Source organism: Littorina saxatilis, linkage group LG7, assembly GCF_037325665.1.
Source record: "Littorina saxatilis isolate snail1 linkage group LG7, US_GU_Lsax_2.0, whole genome shotgun sequence".
NCBI classification, from domain to species: Eukaryota; Metazoa; Mollusca; class Gastropoda; order Littorinimorpha; family Littorinidae; genus Littorina; species Littorina saxatilis.
Window position 1 is genome coordinate 25,953,065 of NC_090251.1, and position 19,025 is coordinate 25,972,089.

General features: G+C 41.0%; 1 protein-coding gene across 2 annotated transcripts in view; it reads left to right on the forward strand.

Annotated features, from left to right (window-relative positions):
* LOC138971016 (ras-related and estrogen-regulated growth inhibitor-like) overlaps positions 1-19,025 on the forward strand; it is an 81,776-nt gene that overhangs the window by 55,746 nt on the left and 7,005 nt on the right. For both annotated transcript variants that reach the window (XM_070343615.1, XM_070343616.1), the window contains exon 3: positions 18,816-18,872. In XM_070343615.1, coding sequence (XP_070199716.1) covers positions 18,816-18,872 — 57 coding nt within the window. The remainder of the gene's footprint in view (positions 1-18,815; positions 18,873-19,025) is intronic.

A 19,025-nucleotide genomic window follows, 5' to 3' on the forward strand; every position in this document is an offset into this window, starting at 1 on the left:
CCCTCTCTCTCTCTCTCTCTCTCTCTCTTTTCTTCTAGGAAGATTTGTTTTGTCGTCTGTGTAAATTGGCTAAAGAAAATGAAATACATTTTATGTTCTGCTGTCCTGCACTACGTGACCTAAGAGTATTATTGATAAAGCCAAAATATTATAACCATCCATGTATGTACCGATATACTTTGCTTATGTCTACTGGAAATGTCAGTCAAATATCCAAATTAGCACAATATATTTATCAGGGAATGAAAAGATTAATCACCGTGACATGATCTATGTACACATGTATTACTGTTTGATGTATACAAATTTGGGTCATTTATGAAACACAATATTTGCTATGATTATGATGTATATGGACGCATACCCTTCAGAAGGGGCTCTGGCCTAAAACTGAATAAACTTTCGTATTCGTATTCTCTTTTCTTATTTTTATCTCTGTTGCATACAGGTTACTTCAACCCTTATGTTTTCCCTTTCACTGATTATTTTGTTTTGTTTTTGTTAGCGGGAGCATATTTCTTCTTTTTTATTTGTTTATCAAATTTACATTATAACACCTTTCAGTCGAACTTCCAAATCAAACATACACAAAATATTCACATGTTTACCGTACCGGTATTTACCATGGAAGCACTCTCGGCAGAGCAGGAAATGCGCACTTACTTTTCAACACAAGCCATACTGACGTGACGGAGCGTACGTCAGGCGTAAATCGGCCCTAATCTTCCCCGCTCCCAAGCACACGGCCCCTCCCTGATGGCTTGCAATCTGTAGAAATTGTTTTTGCCCCACTTTAAAAGTAATAGGAGCCGCAGACTGTGATTGGAGCCCGTCTCTGGAACACGTTTCTCTCTCTCTCTTTCTCAGTATTCAGGCGTAAACTTGAGCTGATGTAACTTGCCGCAAAGCCGTAATAGCAACCTGCAGAATTGTTTTCGCCGCACTTTGAGCCAAAGGAATGAAGCCTGTCTTGTCTATGGGTGTACAATTGAGCTGATGTAACTTGCTGCAAAGATGTAATAGCAACCTGCAGAAATTGTTTTTGCCGCACTTTGAGCCCAAGGCGGAATGAAGCCTGTCTTGTCAGTGGGTGTACAACTGAGCTGATGTAACCTTCGGCAAAGCTGTAAAGATTATAATGTTTCTTACACTTTTAAAGGCATCATACCTTACAAAAAAGGTCCTCAGATCGCTTCCAAAGTTATACCACACGGGCGCAGTGGCCTAGTGGATAAGACATCGACCTCTTAATCGGAAGGTCGTGAGTTCAAATTCCGGCCGCGGTCGTCTGGTGGAGACCTGCTAGTGCCTCTTCCCCCTTTGTGGGTATACGCAAGCACAAGACCAAGTGCGTACGGAAAAGATCCTTACACAAAATAATACCGTGCTTTATTTTGAAAAAACCCGCCCAGGTGATTTAAATTTAAAAGGTGAACAATGCTTGTACAGATTAGAGACTGTTTTCTGAATTAATTTCGTAACTGCAGACACCTTAAGTCAATGTTCCATTTGAATTCAGCTAATTGTTTCCAACTCTCTCCAGAATTCTGCCAGGCATGTGATTTTGGAGTGTGACCAAGTGGGGAAATGCTCGTATCACGTGTAAAAACAGGACTTATCTGTAGTGGTATACAATAACCTTTTACATGGGAAGGAAGGTACCTTTCATGTTGTCCCTACGGATCGGCAGATTAATGGTATGGAGAATGAATGCTTTAAGAACAAGAAATTCCTACGAGGTAGGAAAAACACCCCCGTCAAAGGGAAATAACCTTCTCAGTTGGTGGCAGTGACTGAGTGAGAATGGTTATTTTCCTTTGACCATGAAGATGTCCCTCTATAAGTCCTTGTATAATTTTAATCCACCAATAACTCCCTAACCGTGTGTTTGACTGGTCACAATTTTTGTAAGGACCGTCTCAGGAATGTATAGAACCTGTTCACCAAGTTTGGTGACGATCGGTCCGTTCATTCTTGAGATCTATATGCGAACACAAACAAACAAACAAACAAACAAACACATCGAGCGAAACCTATACACACCACAATACCGGGGGTGTAAAAACAGGATAATCTTTACTTTTTCTTGCAGACATGTCTGCGACCTAAAAGCGCGCTTTCTTCGTGACCCAGAAGATATGCAATTTCCACCGAACAGCCAATTACTCCGAATATCGCAGATACAAACCAGACTTTTACGATGCCCGTGTTTGCGGTGTGTGTGTTTGAAGGGTGTTATCATGCTTGTTTTAGGGAGGCTTTGACCTAAAAAGTGGTCCCATTAGATGAACAGTAGTGGCCAAGACCAACATGTTTGAACATAATTGCCCTATTTACACAGTCAGTGGTAAAGAAGACCACTATGTACTTTTTCTTATTTCAAAGGAAAAGTCAGCACTGATGACCTATTTACACCGCTCGCAGTCCAGACAGGTATGTGTGTTTCAGAGGCAAAGAAAACATTCTTGTCCCTTTTTTGTCACGGTTGGCAGTACAGAATAACACAATCTGTTTCTCATCTCAAGGGAAAAGGAAACATAATTGACCTATTTACGTAGTGAGCAGGACAGGGGAGGATTATTCCCCTTCTCATTTCGTGTTTATGTTTCCTAGGCTATTTCAAAGAAAAAGAGAACAGTAGTGACCTATTTATAGAGTGAGCGGGACAGGGGAGGATTGTGCCCCTATAATTAATTCTCATTTCTTTAATTTTGTTTCCTAGGCTGTTTATTTGGAAACGGGAACAACTTTGACCTAATTTCACAGTTGTCAGTACAGAAGAGGACTTTATTTTACTTGTTTAGGGGAAATGCTAGTATTAGTGACCTGTTTTACGAAGTAAGCAGTATAGAAGAGTGGAAGGACTGGGTGGCCGAGTGGTAACGCACTTGCGCTCGGAAGCGAGAGGTTGCGAGTTCGATCCTGGGTCAGGGCGTTAGCAATTTTCTCCCCCCCCCCCCTTTCCTAACCTATGTGGTGGGTTCAAGTGCTAGTCTTTCGGATGAGACGAAAAACCGAGGTCCCTTCGAGTACACTACATTGGGGTGTGCACGTTAAAGATCCCACGATTGACAAAAGGGTCTTTCCTGACAAAATTGTATAGGCATAGATAAAAATGTCCACCAAAATACCCGTGTGACTTGGAATAATATGCCGTAAAAAGTAGGATATGCGCCGAAATGGCTGCGATCTGCTGGCCGATGTGAATGCGTGATGTATTGTGTAAAAAAAAAATCCATCTCACACGGCATAAAGAAATCCCTGCGCCTTGAATATGTGCATAAAAATAAAAATTAAAAAAATTAAAAATCCCTGCGCTTGGAACTGTACCCACGGAATACGCGCGATATAAGCCTCATATTGATTGATCGAGAAGAGTACGATCGAGTTTGTCTGGCCAGACTCCCCAAGGGACCGACCAGACGTGGTCGTTGTAGGCAGGTGGACATTATGGAAAGATGAATGGCACAAGAAATAGCTCGTCAGGGATCCCATGGGTTGGTCTTAATGGGCAGGTGGTCACAATTAAGAGGTGGTCGCCAGGGCAGGTTTGACTGTATCTAGTATTTTGCGTGTTTCAAAGAAAAAGTCAGCACTAGATAAATTGACCCATTTGCATTTACTTCAGTACAGACACTAATTATGTGTTTTCTCTTCTCCGCAGACAGCAATGCAAAGTTAGAGCGCTTATGAGTTTGGTTATTTCACGAGAAAACAAATGCAACCCTAATCTATTAACGCCGTTCCCAGGACAGAAAAGTATGTTTTTTTAGTTCTTCTATTTTCTAGCTCTGAGACCTTCTTGACCTATTTTCAATGTTAGAGTTACGTTGGTGTTTTATTCACTCTTCCTATTTCAAAGAAAAATAAGAGATTATTGACCTATTTTCATAGTTTGTGGAACTAAAAAATATTGTTTTTTCCCCTCTCTTATTTCAAAGGAAAGAGGGGGCTTACTTACATATGTTCACAGTTAGCGATACAGACGAGTGTTACATATTCTTCAGTTTTTTTCGATCTCCTCCAAGTTGTACGATAAGATAACCACGATAACGCACCGCACAACACAAGCAAGACATTCTTCATCATCAACATCAAAGCAATTGCGGATGAGAAATGGGGATTTTGTATTTATCTCAGGATTTACATCTGAAGCTGTTCTGCAAAAAAAAAACCTCACTCGACTCTTTTTTCATTCATGTTGACGGCAATTTTCTAAATCGGTCGCGTCCCGTCTGCTAGTGTTACATTTTCTATTCTTGCTGGGTTGACAAGATAAGTAAAGTAAATTTTGGGTAAGATTTGTGAATGTTTTCCTGGGTTTATACAGCTTGTGTTAGATGCATTTTGTCTGATGATAAGCAGCAACCTATTCCTCTTGAGTTGGATTGAGAAGGAAGAAATGGTTCCTCATGGTCAGTGTTACTGCTACTGATACAGTCGAACATGCCCGAATGACCATCCCTTGATACCAACTATAATGTCAAGCTCTAAGGTCTCTTGTCGTTTCCATTTTGCTATACGGCTGTCAGTGAGACAATGGACACCGCTTACGACGATGGAAGAAGAATCCAGGCATTCGAGACTGTCCATGTGCCTGAGGAAACTGCTCCGAATATCATACAGAGAGCACAAGACCAAAGACTATGTGTAAAGCTTGATCAGGAGCATCGTGGGCCCGCAATAACCCCTCCAGGACATCGTCAAACCGTCTGTCTTGCAGACAAACTATCGAAGACAAAGGAAAGGTGCAACTGTGTTATATTCCGGAAACACACGTTTTGCCAGCAAGCATATTACTTCGCATGCCTACTGTAGACATCGAACGACGATAGTGTATATAATGTACCGTATTTACAAATAAAAGGAAATAACTGAATAATAGAGCTAACCATTGTAACACACGCGTCTCTACAACGACCCGGTCAAATGTTCTCCGACATGTGTGATTTTTTCTTCTTCTTTAATTATTCACCTTTCCATAGCGACGATCTGGCTCGGTCCCAAGAACGGTCATCCGACACGTGTGATTTTTTTCTTTGTCTATGCAATTCACCCTTACATTGCAACGATCTGCCTTCAACGACCATGTGGGTCGGTCCCTCGAAAGGTCAGTCTCATAAAACCAAGCCCGTAACATGTACTGGATTTAAGGTCAAAGAAAAAAAGCCCGCAGACCATCACTACAATCCTACAACATCAAGGTCGGGGTCAGATAGCATCTTTACAGCACTCAAACAACAGGCGAACTTGACCATAACAAGTGACCAGGCCGTACGTGCATGACCCCGAGTGGCCAGCAGTTTGTTGCCACCACGATGTCCGGTATTTCTTCCCACAGATTGGGATCGGAGGAAGCTCAAAAGAGATATGTTATTTGTTGTTTACGATAGAGCTGGTTTAGTGATAGGCAAACTGTTTAAAGATGCCTGAATTCCTTCCTGTGTAAACGGTTGTGTAAATCACCAACTGACGCTGTTCACATAGGATATCAAAATATATTGCTTCCTCTCTGTGTAAACCATGTGTTTAAAGATACCAGACAGAATTCCTTCCTGTGTAAACGATTTTGTAAATCACCAGCCTTGTACACTCGAAGCTGTAACTTTACAAAGGATATCAAAATATAATTGCTTCTTTCCTATGTAAACTATCTTGTAAACCACCATACGTCTATCCAGGCTTTTACACTAGAATTCCAGAAACAAAGAATGAGTGTGATGTGTAAGGACATTCCTGCCTGCCCGTGTAAACGATCCTATGTAAACTACCGCAGATCTGTTCTGGCATTTACATAGGTTAAGAGTATCTTTATACTTAGACACATACCAAACATCAACACCCTGCAGTGCTGCCTCCGGTGCAGAGTGGGAATGTCTTGCTTCTTCAATTGTTTTCACAGATTGCTATGAACGGCAGTTACAAAAACAATGAAGAATCAAAACTTGACTAAATGTAAAAAGTTATATTAATTTACTTATTATTGTAGCAAAAATGTGTACGGGTAAATTCAGATGGATACGGTAAACCAAGAGCTAGAGAAATTGTGTGCATGTTTAAATTCAGAGTTAGATTTGCGACACATATATAGCGATAATAATGGTCACTGTAAAAAAAGATTTAAAAAAAAAGTGTCCATTATTGGTGTTTGTCCATGTTTAGGCAAAAAAAGAGTAAATTTAAGGTGTTTTTGTTTTTACATTTAGTCAAGTTTTGACTAAATGTTTTAACATAGAGGGGGAATCGAGACGAGGGTCGTGGTGTATGTGTGTCTGTGTGTGTGTGTGTGTGTCTGTCTGTCTGTGCGTGTGTGTGTGTAGAGCGATTCAGAGTAAACTACTGAACCGATCTTTATGAAATTTTACATGAGAGTTCCTGGGTATGATATCCTCAGATTTTTTTCTATTTTTTTCGATAAATGTCTTTTATGACGTCATATCCGGCTTTTTGTAAAAGTTGAGGCGGCACTGTCACACCTTCATTTTTCAATCAAATTGATTGACATTTTGGCCAAGCAATCTTCGACGAAGGCCGGAGTTCGGTATTGGATTTCAGCATGAAGGCTTAAAAATTAATTAATGACTTTGGTCATTAAAAATCTGAAAATTGTAATTAAATTTTTTTTATAAAACGATCCAAAATTACTTTTATCTTATTCTTTATCATATTCTGATTCCAAAAACAAGCTCTGAAAATTAAAAATATAAAAATTATGATTAAAATTAAATTTCCGAAATCATTTTAAAAACAATTTCATCTTATTCCTTGTCGGTTCCTGATTCAAAAAACATATAGATATGCTCAGAAAGTTAAAACGAAGAGAGGTACAGTAAAGCGTGCGATGCAGCGCAGCCGCAACCGCTACCGCGCTGAACAGGCTCGTCACTTTCACTGCCTTTTGCACTAGCGGCGGACTAGGGTCATTGTGAAAAAATGCAGTGCGTTCAGTTTCATTCTGTGAGTTCCACAGCTTGACTAAATGTAGTAATTTCGCCTGACGCGACTTGTTTGTTTTTGTTTTTCAACCCGTTATATATTAGGCTGTTGATTTAAAAATGTAAGAATTTGATTGATAACAAAAAAAGACCTATGAGGAAGGATGCTCCCCGCCTGTAAATAAAAAAAAAATAAAAAAAAATTAAAAAGCGCAAATAAGAAGGGCTCGTAGTAGCAGCCTGCACGCAACTGAGGTCTTAAAGGACCAGACCACGCTGTTTTAGCGTCAAAAACGCTTCGAATCGTGTTCCTGCGCGACCGAACACTTCCCGATGTTTGCAGTTAGTTAGAAAACCACTTTCTTACCGTCTTCAACAATGTTTGGTTTACTTCGGAATCTTCTAAGGCCGTAATCCGACGAATTTTGTGACCGAAGCGACGGATTTCTTCTCCAAAACGACCCGCCATTGTGCCGCGTGATCTTCGCGAGACTGGCTTATGAATAAATTATCCGTGACGTCACACCGTGTGGAGATGGTTGTTTACCAACATGAGAACAAGCGTAACTGCAGACGAAATTGAACCGTACATGTTCGAACTACCGGTTTCTCTCCTCGAATCAAGCATGAAAGATGAGGGTGGAGGCCACTTCCAGCAGTAGTGAAACAGTGACGATGAAAATTGCGACACTGTTTGTCTCAGCGATCAAAGGTAAACACGCCCGCTCTCTGTGCTGAACTTATCGTCTGCTTTCGAGTCTGTGCTATTTTTTCACTCTCGCCTTGTCAACGCACTCGCGAATAAGTGGGATATTGTTTAAGTGTTCATGCATTGCATTCACGAGTAAAAGAACAACAGCTCATCGCAGTTTTAACTGTTCTTGATTATTTCAGAGACTGGTGTCAGAGTGGCCACTGTACCTGTTGTATTGTGTAGGAGGGGCAGATTTGAGAGAGAGAGGAAGCTAGCCTGAGGTACATTGTAGAATGAAAACTTGCAGGGGAGCAAGAATGCATCACCAGCCACGAAGGTGTACATACAACTTTTTTTGAGGTGCCTATATTTGTTTGATTGTTAAATGTATGTATTTGTTGTTGTTTTTAAAGACTATCAAGAAAACTGTTGTCATTTAAATTTGTAACACTCAGTCACATATAGTTTCACACACACACACACAAGATTAACTCACTTGCATGCCCACAGAAGAAGTTTGCTCTTCACATTGTTCTGTTGTTGTTTTTATAATGTAATCATTGTAACATCAACACTCAGTAATAACCAATATTACAACACAATCACTTTTTCATCAGAACTCACTCACATACTACATGTATTAAACCCTGGTTTATGGACACTTGCATTTGTACTTTGCATGGGAAAGCAGCCTGAATTTCAGGTGAACTTTAATAAAAGAAGATTTATATGTATGTTGCTCTAGATGCATGTTTTAATAAATAATAATGACATTCAGGAAAGTAAAAGGACTGTTGAAGTTTGCTGTTGTAAAATGTCTGATGATTAGGGTTCTGTTGCACATTTAGTGAATTGACTGTACCAATTGCTGTTATTATTTACACCCAATCAGTGCATCCACATGATATTATGTAGCTTAAAATAAAGAAAATGTTTTGATGTGTTCAGAACATACCAACAAGTTGCACACTCACTGACTTTCCGAAAGAACAGGAAAGTTCTTCCTGCCTGTCTGGTCGCTGCCATCAGAGACCTCTTTCTGTCACAGAGCTACACAGGCTTCAAATATATATATATATATATATATATGTAAGATAAATAAAAGGTACATTACAACTCTCAACTGCGGGGTGTGTGTGTGTGGGGGGGGGGGGATGTGAATAACCATTGCATACTTAAGGTCGGCTTAAACTGCAAACAGAAATGTGGAGCTTGCGTAACAATTTTTGCTTTGTCAGATTTGGAGATAGGCAGCCTCAGTCTATATAGTTGGTCGCCAGTTGGGGCGTCCTGCTTGGTGACAACTTGAGCTTTGTCAACTGGTCTAGCTGTAGCAGTCAAAGTCTGGGCACTGTTGCATTGTAGTCTTGCTGTGTATGCAGAGCTTTGTTGTAGCTGCCATAGGCCAGTGTTGCCATAGGCCAGTGTTAGGATCACCACCCCCTCAAACAGCTCGTTCAGTTAACCTGATGCCTGTTTTAGACAGAAAAAAAAGTTACCACAATCAGCAGAACTTTCACCGGAGAAAGGGCATCATTCTTTCATACTTTCTTTCTCATAGCTTTTTTTTGGTTTTTATAATCTCTTCATTACACTAAATAACATCCATCTTAAGACCTATTTTGAGCCTTAATTTAAGTTGACTAGTAATGATATTAATCATAATGTATTTATTTTTATAATGTACAAACTAGAGTATGTATGTGGATATGTGTGTGATGGTGCTGGTATGGATATGTGTGGTTTGGGTTATGTGTGTACTGATGTGTACATTTTATGTGTTTTGTATGTTTTACGAGTGCGATTTTATGTGATGTTATTCTGTACACCAGCCAAAACAAAATGTCTGGTATATTAGATAATAAACGCACCTTTAAATTTATTAGCGACTACACCCCGTCACCCTCCAGTCCCCCTCCCCCCCATTACACCCTACACTTTTAACATTGTATAAAAAATCATGCCCCAATATAGGTCCCTAGTTACCTGGGAGGACGTTAAGCTCCATAATCAACATCAACAACGTATTGAATTGAATTGAAAAGCTGGGGTTAGGAGGTCTAACTTCTTGAATTAAAGTTTTTTTTCTTCTCAGGTGCATGTAGTTTTTTATTTGCTTGAAATCATGGTGTATTCTGGTTGTAAGAGAAGAGTCAATTTCCTTGTAAGCCTGCAAAATTAAGATTTGTCATTTTTGAAGTAGCCTACATTTTTGTAAGAGTCCAAAATAGTCCAGGATAAGGAGGAAAAACATAGGGTGGGTCAGGAAATCTGAAACATTGCATAGTTTTGTTTTGCCTATGTAGACACAAAAAGTACTTAGAGCACTTTTTCCCCCCCAAGAGAGCATAGCTTAGTTTTAATTATTTTAATGCCACTGTTAGCAAGAGGAGTACTACAGACAGCAATCAAACAGTGGGTTTTTTCTGTAGACATTGTTATTTCTGTTTAGGTGTTTCAGTAGTTTTCTATGCGGATAAATCATGCTGCATGATCACTAGAAACAATCCAGCTCTGTAGCATGCAAGTTTTTTAAAGGTTTTTTTCCCCATGTTACTCTGAGAGAAAAAAACAACCCACAGAGATAAAGTTGAACTGGCAGTTTGACTGAAGCAGTGGTAATAACACAGAGTGCTCTTCCTACAATCAATTTTTTTATGTGGATGATGATGTCCACACATGTACTTGGTTGTATTATTTTGCTAGACTATTTGTTTCTGTTAGATATATCTGCTCACATGATTGTTGTTCATAATTTGACATTACATTTACTGCTGATCAAAATGTATTGTTGGAATAGGTCTGCTTAATATTCTGACTGCAGTTTTGTAATAAAATCAAATAACACAGATGTTTTAAGTATCAAAGTGCTTTTCACACACACACACACACACACACACACACACACACACACACACACACACACACACACACACACTCACACACTCACACACTATGAGTATGACTGCAAACATGAATTTGTACTTGTATTAATTATAATTACTGTATTACAGAACCTGATCTGAAAAAAAGGACAACAGCAAATTATTCATGCAAGCTTGCTGTATTAACGATTTCTTTATCTATTTAATACAACACTGAATTAGATAACAACTATAACAACGTGTGTGTGTTTGTGTGAATGTCTATGTGTATATGGACGGACACTGATTAAACCTGAGACTCATCGATTACCCAGGTGAGTGTAAAAGAGGGAGAGAGAGAGGGAACTTTAAGGTGGGTGCATGGGGACGGACATGTAGTAACAGATATATGTTTTAATCTGTAATCTTAACACATGTGCTTAAAATTAGGAACAGATGCCATTCCACTACAAATACTGTCAGTCTGACAAAAACGCCCAGTGACACTGAACCCCTATCCCTTACAGAACACATTCAGTATACATGTACTCACTTCCTTTCGTCTGCGTTTAGTGAAAGCAGATCGTTCTGATGACATTGGTATCCGGTTTCTGACCTCCTGTGAGTGGTCAACAATTGTCGGAACTGGAACTGCGTTAGGCAACAGCTGTTTAGTGTGTGCCAGGTTTTCTTGCCGGCTTAACTGCGTTCGCATTGGAAGAAAGTGTCGCGAAACACAGCACATCGTGTTGGCCGTTTCCAGTTAATCAGTCTTGCTGCAGAAGTTGTAAGCCCATCGGAAAAAGGTGACAACTGATGCCTAAACCTTTTTTCTATACTTCATAGCTATCAGCAGCCGTGCGCATTCCTTCGGCGTGCTGTTGATGCTCGATTTAGGCAAACGCCCACTTGAGCGTAAGCTGTAACTTTCGGTTTCCAAACACCAAATGACGTCACAGCCGGTTCTCGTCTACTGGCGGCCATTTCGAAGTCTCGTTTAGCAGACGAATTTGGCGGAACGTTTTTAATTAAATCACAATGATTAAGCTACGAATCGGTGAATTTCTTTACATTTTTTGAATCTTTAGGTGCATTTCTCTAACCTTCAGTCATCGATTAGTGGTTCTAATAACCTTTAAAACAGCGTGGTCTGGTCTTAAACAAAATTTTTAAAAATTAAAAATTCCCATGCTGCACAAAAAGCAGCCAGCGTGTAAATTGTGGGGCATAAGTCAAACTTGACTAAATGTAAAAAGACATCTTTACCAGATTGGGATCTCCACAGCTTGGAAAGAGACCTGCTGTACACCCTTCTAATCCTCATGTGAATGGGATGGACTTAAAGCTACTAAACAAGATGTTTGTTCGAGATCAAAAACGATGTTGTGGACATTCAGGTCAGCTCATGGTCAAAGCGGAGGAGGACTGTCGTTTGTAACTTGAGAAGTATATAGGCAAGGCATTCTTTGTGCTCATTTTGGATCGGCTGGTCGTTGAGTTCGTTGTTCCAGTGGGTACACAGGGGGAGGGGGGGGGGAAGGAGGCAGTAGCTCTGTTGATATGAGACAGGATTTAATAATATAATAATAATAATAATAATAATGGACATTTGCTATAGCGCATAATCATATATATGCTCAATGCGCTTTACAATAACTAATGTTACCTATTAATTTGTGATTGTGATTTGTGATTGGTGTAAACAAAATGATATTCAATATAATTATAAGACATTGAACAATTAACAGTATACAACGAGGACACGAACTCAAGCAAAAAACTCATATTACGTGACCAAAACAATAGGCCTACAATACTACACACATCTTCATGATGGTGGACTTGCCAAAAATAAACCAAAATTGTGATTCGCGGGTCATGGGTTTGAACCCGGGCCGTAAAATGCAGTGTATTTGTGTAGTTGCGCCATGTTCTTGGTTTCTTTATTTTATGGCGTTAATGCCGATTTTATTCCTACTACAAATCATCTTAATCAGAGTGTGCACACTTTGCACTCTTGCGTAAGCATATATGCCACCACCCGTCTAGGTGATATATTTACTCTTGCATTTCGGTGCGGCAAGTGAATATATATGTCATCGTTAACGTGCGCAACAGGCTTAGTGGGGGTTGTGCGCACGAAGGCGTGGTGGGTGCGAACAAGTCTGCAGCCATAAAGTCGACGTGTGGAACCATCATAAACTTTACTCTCGAGCACCAAGCAGCATGGGTTCAGAGACGGTATACCGCGCTGAAGTTATCTCATGATCCGTGAGTCTTGTCGGATGTGAGTAGTAGCGAGGTGTTAAAAATGACTGAGAAAATCTGTATGGGGTGTGGCTGCGAAGTGTGTGTGGGCAAACGAAGGAGAGGAGGGGGGGGGGGGGGGGCCGGGTGAGAGCTGGGGTGACGACGAAGACAGAGAGAGAATGGGAGACATACTGGCAGACAAACAGACTGACTGACAGACAGACACAAACAGACAGCTAGGCATGCGGACAGAAAGAGAGAGAGAGAGAGAGAGAGAGAGAGAGAGAGAGAGAGAGAGAGAGAGAGAGAGAGAGAGACAGACAGACAGACACACAGACAGACAGACAGACAGACAGAGACAGAGACAGAGAGACTGAGACAGAGAGACAGAGACAGAGAGACAGAGACAGAGAGAAAGATGGAGAGGGACAGAGAGAAAGATGGAGAGGGACAGACAGACAGACAGACAGGCAGGCAGGCAGGATGGCGGACAGACAGACAGACAGACAAACAGAAAGACAGACACTAAGAAAGAGGCAAGCAGGAAGACAGACAGACAGAGACAGCGTAGCAATACACCAAGCACCCTCTCCTTCAACAACAACAAAAAAAATCCGCGGTGCAAGTAGTAAGATAAACGAAGCAATTACCTGTCGTCTAGCTGTCAGATTAAGGTGAAGTGTTACTTATCAACCGTGAATCGAGAGCCATCCGTTTCTTAGCACCTGAGAAATGGCACGTAAGGACACAGGAAATGCAACTCATTTTTTGTGGGTCGAAAGATGCAAAGTAGCTTTCACGCGCTGCTGATAGCGCCAGAAAGATGAGAATGTTTCCATTCGGATGCGAAAGGTGGCTTTGATACGAATCTGTAATCTTCGACACATTGAAGTCTGATGAGTTTCACATGGAAGAAATGAATGGTTCTACTACGCTTTCGGTAAATCTAGTGAACGTCGTAACAACCTCAAGCTTCAGTTGCTCATTGGCGGAAACCGCCTTAAATTTGGTCCTGCTTCTATTGGTTCTGAAATAAATAGAGGTTTCCCCATTTGCGACACTGGGTTCAGTACTCCATACTTTTAATATTTTGAAATGAACTTTGCATTCGTCGTAGAGAGAGAATGTTAGCAGATGTAGCTACGACGCTCTGGTAATGGTGCAATGCCTGTACTGTGTTCATGTATGAACAGACGAACAACTAGACAGACAGGCAGACAGACAGAGAACGCAACCGACAGAGAGACAGAATTAGAAATACGCACGCACGCACGCACGCGCGCGCGCGCACACACACACGCACGCGCGCGCGCGCACACACACACACACACACACACACGGACGCAAGCACTTACGCAAGCACGTGCACGCGCACACACACACACACACACACACACACACACACACACACACACACACACACACACACACACACACACACAATCCTTATACTCACTACACAAAACCATGTCGTGTGTCCAGATTTAAAATTTCACGGACAGACTGATTTATCCACAAGAAAGATTACAATAAAGACAGATGAAAGAAAGAAAAATCAACTTCGGATAACTATAGGCTTCAGACACAGACGAAAGGTTTTAACGCACCAATAAAAAAAACAGCAGCCATACAACGGACAAGTGAGTGGATCGAAGGAGATAGCTAACTTTAATTACTGTCTCTATATTCACTACAGCCTTCCCTTTTGTTGAACATTTATTTCCTTTCGCGAGCCATACTCGCGCACTTTTATCTTCTTTGGCCGGCTATACTTGCTGCACTTTTATCAGTCTTGTCGTTCGCCAGACGTAGAAATCCACAACCCATTTTGTTGTTGCGAGTTTATAACTTTTCGCCAGCCATACTTGTTGCGCGGCTTTTATCTCGCGCCGCCTGCCATAGAACTGCACTTGTTGATGCAAGGTTGTTGCTCGAGAGGGAGTGAGTGAAAAGAAGAGGCGCCGTCTTGTTTTGAAAAGGATGGCGGTTTTGTCTCCAATTTGTTGGTGTTGGCTTCACGTTTCGTCAGATATTCGGTTTATGGTGAGGGGTAGCCCCACAGATTGATAGATTCGTGTTGCGTAGCAGCTGCCTGTCTTTTATCGCGGCTTTTGTTACGGAGAGAATACAAATTAATCACAACGAGAGATAGAAAGGGAGGGAGGCAGGCATACGAATACATCTCAGGACGCTCGTCATGTATCGGATTTTATTCTCGTGAGTGATAGAAGAGAACAGAAATGAAAAAGAAAGGGGGTGATGACAGAAGAATAGCATAGAAATGACAGGAAAAGAACAGAAAAAAGAGATAAAACAAAAATTAAGACGAAAAATAACATCCAACAAACAACAACAACCGCAGAGGTGGTCTCTGACGCACGGGGTGAAATGACAGAAGAATAGCATAGAAATGACAAGAAAAGAACCGAAAAGAGAGGTAAACAAAACATTAAAAAAAAACACAACACGTACGGAGATGGTCTCTGACGCATGAAATGTTTGGCGCACGTTCAGTGTCCTGAAACTTGACATGAACAATGTAAGCATTAAGATGAGTTATGTATCCAGATCTTTGTTGCTCAAACGGGTAACATTATTGGGCATTTGTCAGACGCTTAAACGCACAAGGTAACGAAAAAACGTCATTACACACATGCGCAGTTGTGTGAAACTAACGCAGACAAAGGACATATTCAAATGATTCTTATTTTGCACACAAAAAACCCCCACGTGTTACATTTTTGCGCACTTGTTCGACGCATGCAATCACACGGAAGCGAACAGATGCATGGTGTACAGTTCAGCGTAGAGAAAGTGACATAAACCATCGCAGCAGTTGCATGATGCATGCTTCCATGTCTCTTTAAACTGACTATATGGGGAAGAGGGATTCTTTTCTTTCTTTATTTGGTGTTTAACGTCGTTTTCAACCGTTCAAGGTTATATCGCGACGGGGAAAGGGGGGGGGGGGGATGGGATAGAGCCACTTGTTAATTGTTTCTTGTTCACAAAAGCACTAATCAAAAAATTGCTCCAGGGGCTTGCAACGTAGTACAATATATAACCTTACTGGGAGAATACAAGTTTCCAGTACAAAGGACTTAACATTTCTTATATACTGCTTGACTAAAATCTTTACAAACATTGACTATATTCTATACAAGAAACACTTAACAAGGGTAAAAGGAGAAACAGAATCCGTTAGTCGCCTCTTACGACATGCTGGGGAGCATCGGGTAAATTCTTTCTCGTCCCAACCAATATGAGACTCCCCCTAACCCGCGGGGGGTCTGGGGTCATATCACCCTTGGTGGAAAAACAGACCACTGCACCGTGCGCCAATGAATTAAGCCATCGAGTCAAATTTTACACAGCAGTGGGTTTTTTCTTTCTTTCTTTCTTTCTTTCTGTCTTTCTTTCTTTCTCTCTCTCTTCCCTTTGTTCTTTTTTTCCTTCTTTCTTTCTTCTTTGGTTTTAACAGAAAAATGAAAGATGGCTGCTCTTGTGATTTAACTTTCATGTATGGGCCGATTTAAAAAAAAAGTCTGGTTGCCGTGTAAATGCCACACCGTGGATTTCAAAGTTAAGTTCACACGTCATTTTGGATTCAGGTATCCTTCTCTCTCCGCAGAAAGCCCCCTCAGAAAGAAGTTCATGCGGTACACAACTGCCATTTATAAGGGAACTAGGAACAACATTTGAACCTCCCTGTAACTCTTAATTCCTTAAAGGTATATCCCTTCTTCTGTAAGCGATCGTGTTCGCAACGACATATCTTTTCATGCTTTTAAACGAAGAAGAGCATAGATCCTTACATTCAAATAGATGCCAACAATAAACAACCTGGTCGTAGTCTGTACACAGAGGTGTGTGTGTGTGTGTGTGTGTGTGTGTGTGTATGTGTGTGTGTGTGTGTGTGTGTGTGTGTGTGTGTGTGTGTGTGGGTGCGTGCGTGCGTGTGAATTGAATTATCGATTTGACATACGGGTCAATTATGAAATAATTCAACAACAATGTTTCACTGTGACTGTTGATTTTTGGCACACTGTTCTCTTACACACAAAAAAAGAGTTTAACTTTTCTAAATGGTGGGGAGAAACGGCCATACACATATAAGCACACTTTTGCAAAACAAGAGTGTAGAAGCGTTGCAGCCCGGCCATGAACGCAGAAGGAGAGGAAGCAGAAGAAGAGGCATACCAAAGTGGGAAAATGCTCTTATATATATCCCACGTCAGTAAAAGCCAGGATAGATTTTTGGTGCAGAACATGATCACTTGCACAGAATGATACTGCACTCCTAACCTTCATCGCAGATTTTGACCCCTTGGCTTATAATCCGTTAACATTCACTCCCCATCCTTTGTTAGAAAACCGAGTCTTCGTCTGCGGGAGTGAGTTTGTTTTGGAAAGCGCCGCTGAAGTGTTGTTTTTGAGTAATTTATTTCTGTTGTAACTCGTCGACTGGAACTGAAGAAGTGCGAGATGTACGATGACACCAAAGGCACCTCTTCCCCGCTTTGGTAGCCCTAGAAATCTTGAAGAGGCGATGCTCAAAGGTAGACAAATGATTGTACGGTTCTATTCATAATCTTCAACTCTTCACCTCCAATCTCTCTACCACTGTGTCTGTTATGTGGCTATTGTTTTTCTAACACATAAAATGCTGCGTGGATTCTGTCACTTGACCTGAGGTGAGCGCGTTCCGGGATGAAAGGGAGTTAACCAGCACATCACTGCATTGTAAAAGGCAAACATTTTAAACACTCTAGTTCCTGAGCTATCATTACAATCAGCACAGCCATTGACTTCCATAATCCTCAGTTAAGAACAAGTCTATGTTGAACTAGTCACCGTCTACTCGACCGTATAGACGAGACAATTTCAGACTTTTTAAAGGCACACTCCTGTCCGTATGAAAAGCTCGGCTCACCATCTCATGCCTGGCCAGGCTTTTTACATGGGGATAAGAACATTCGTCCACTTGGACACATACCAACAACCAAAAGCCTGGCTGCTCTCTGAGTACAGTGGGCATTGTTTCGATGAATTTTGAATTTTGAAGAAATTAATGTTTAAAACTTACCTAAACAAGCAAGCAGTTCACCTTTTTAGCCATGTGACCAAGTAGAGGTCCTTATCCTATGTAAAAGTCCGGTCAGATCTGAGACGGTGAGTGGAACTTTTTTTTATCACGGAAAGGACTTTGCCTTTTACCAATTCACTGCGAGGATTATCGGGCATTTTGCATACTATGGCCCAGGAATAGCTCGCCGGCTGTGTCTGTTATGCGGGTATTGTTTTTTTCTAACACACAGGGGATTATTGGGCTTCTGCAATTAAGACAAGACCTGAGGTGAGCTAGGGTCGAAGTGTGAGTGGCTTACTTTTGTTATAAGACACTTTTCTTGCCGTGTAAACGGCGTAATGAAACATTAATGTGAAAAGCTAAACAGTCTAGTTCCCGAACCAAGTTCTGGAACCTTTGGAAGACAGCAAAACTGCAAACATTTGAACAATTTCCTCTTTTGCTAAACTTTATTGTTAAGGTAAAGCAAGCTAATTCAATGGTTTATTCAACAAACCCAATTGTGGTATTTGAAAGAAAATCGTTTGAACAACTGCGTGTTACTTTTGAAGTTCTGCGGCGTTTCTGTCTCTCTTCCTTTATTTTTGATGTTTTTACCCGCCTTGGTCCGTGACTACACACTTCTGCCAGCACCAAGTAGTTGGAATAATTGTGTGTGTTTTTTCTGACCCTTTACCGCGCATCGGTTAGCCAAAGCTATGCCGGGGGAGGGAAGTACAGTGGATTGGACAGGGTTCGCTGGGTCGGATGGGATGGTGATGGGATTATTGAGCTTAGTTGTGTTACGCTGGCCTAAAAGAAAAACGAGCCTCTGTTGCGAGATATTTCTGGAAATACGCTCAACGCGTATATGCAAGCACAAACTGACCACTTCCTTTTCAATTTAAAAAAACAAATCATAGCTCTGGAAATTTTCTGGATGTTTATGGCTGGTACCCGACTATAATTGTTCATATCTTGATTTGAGATTGTGTATGTTTCAGCTCTGGTGGTGCGGTTCTTGACAAATCGCTTCATCTGGGAGTACGACCCAACATTAGGTAAGTCCTCTTACTTTTAAGCCTGTCCTTATAAGGCGATGTGAGGCACTAAAATCACCAAAATTAAACTTGGAAAATACATGGAATAACTTAGTTTTCTGGGTAGTTATTCAAGTGACTTATGAAAAGAAATGAAAAATATGTGAATTCTAC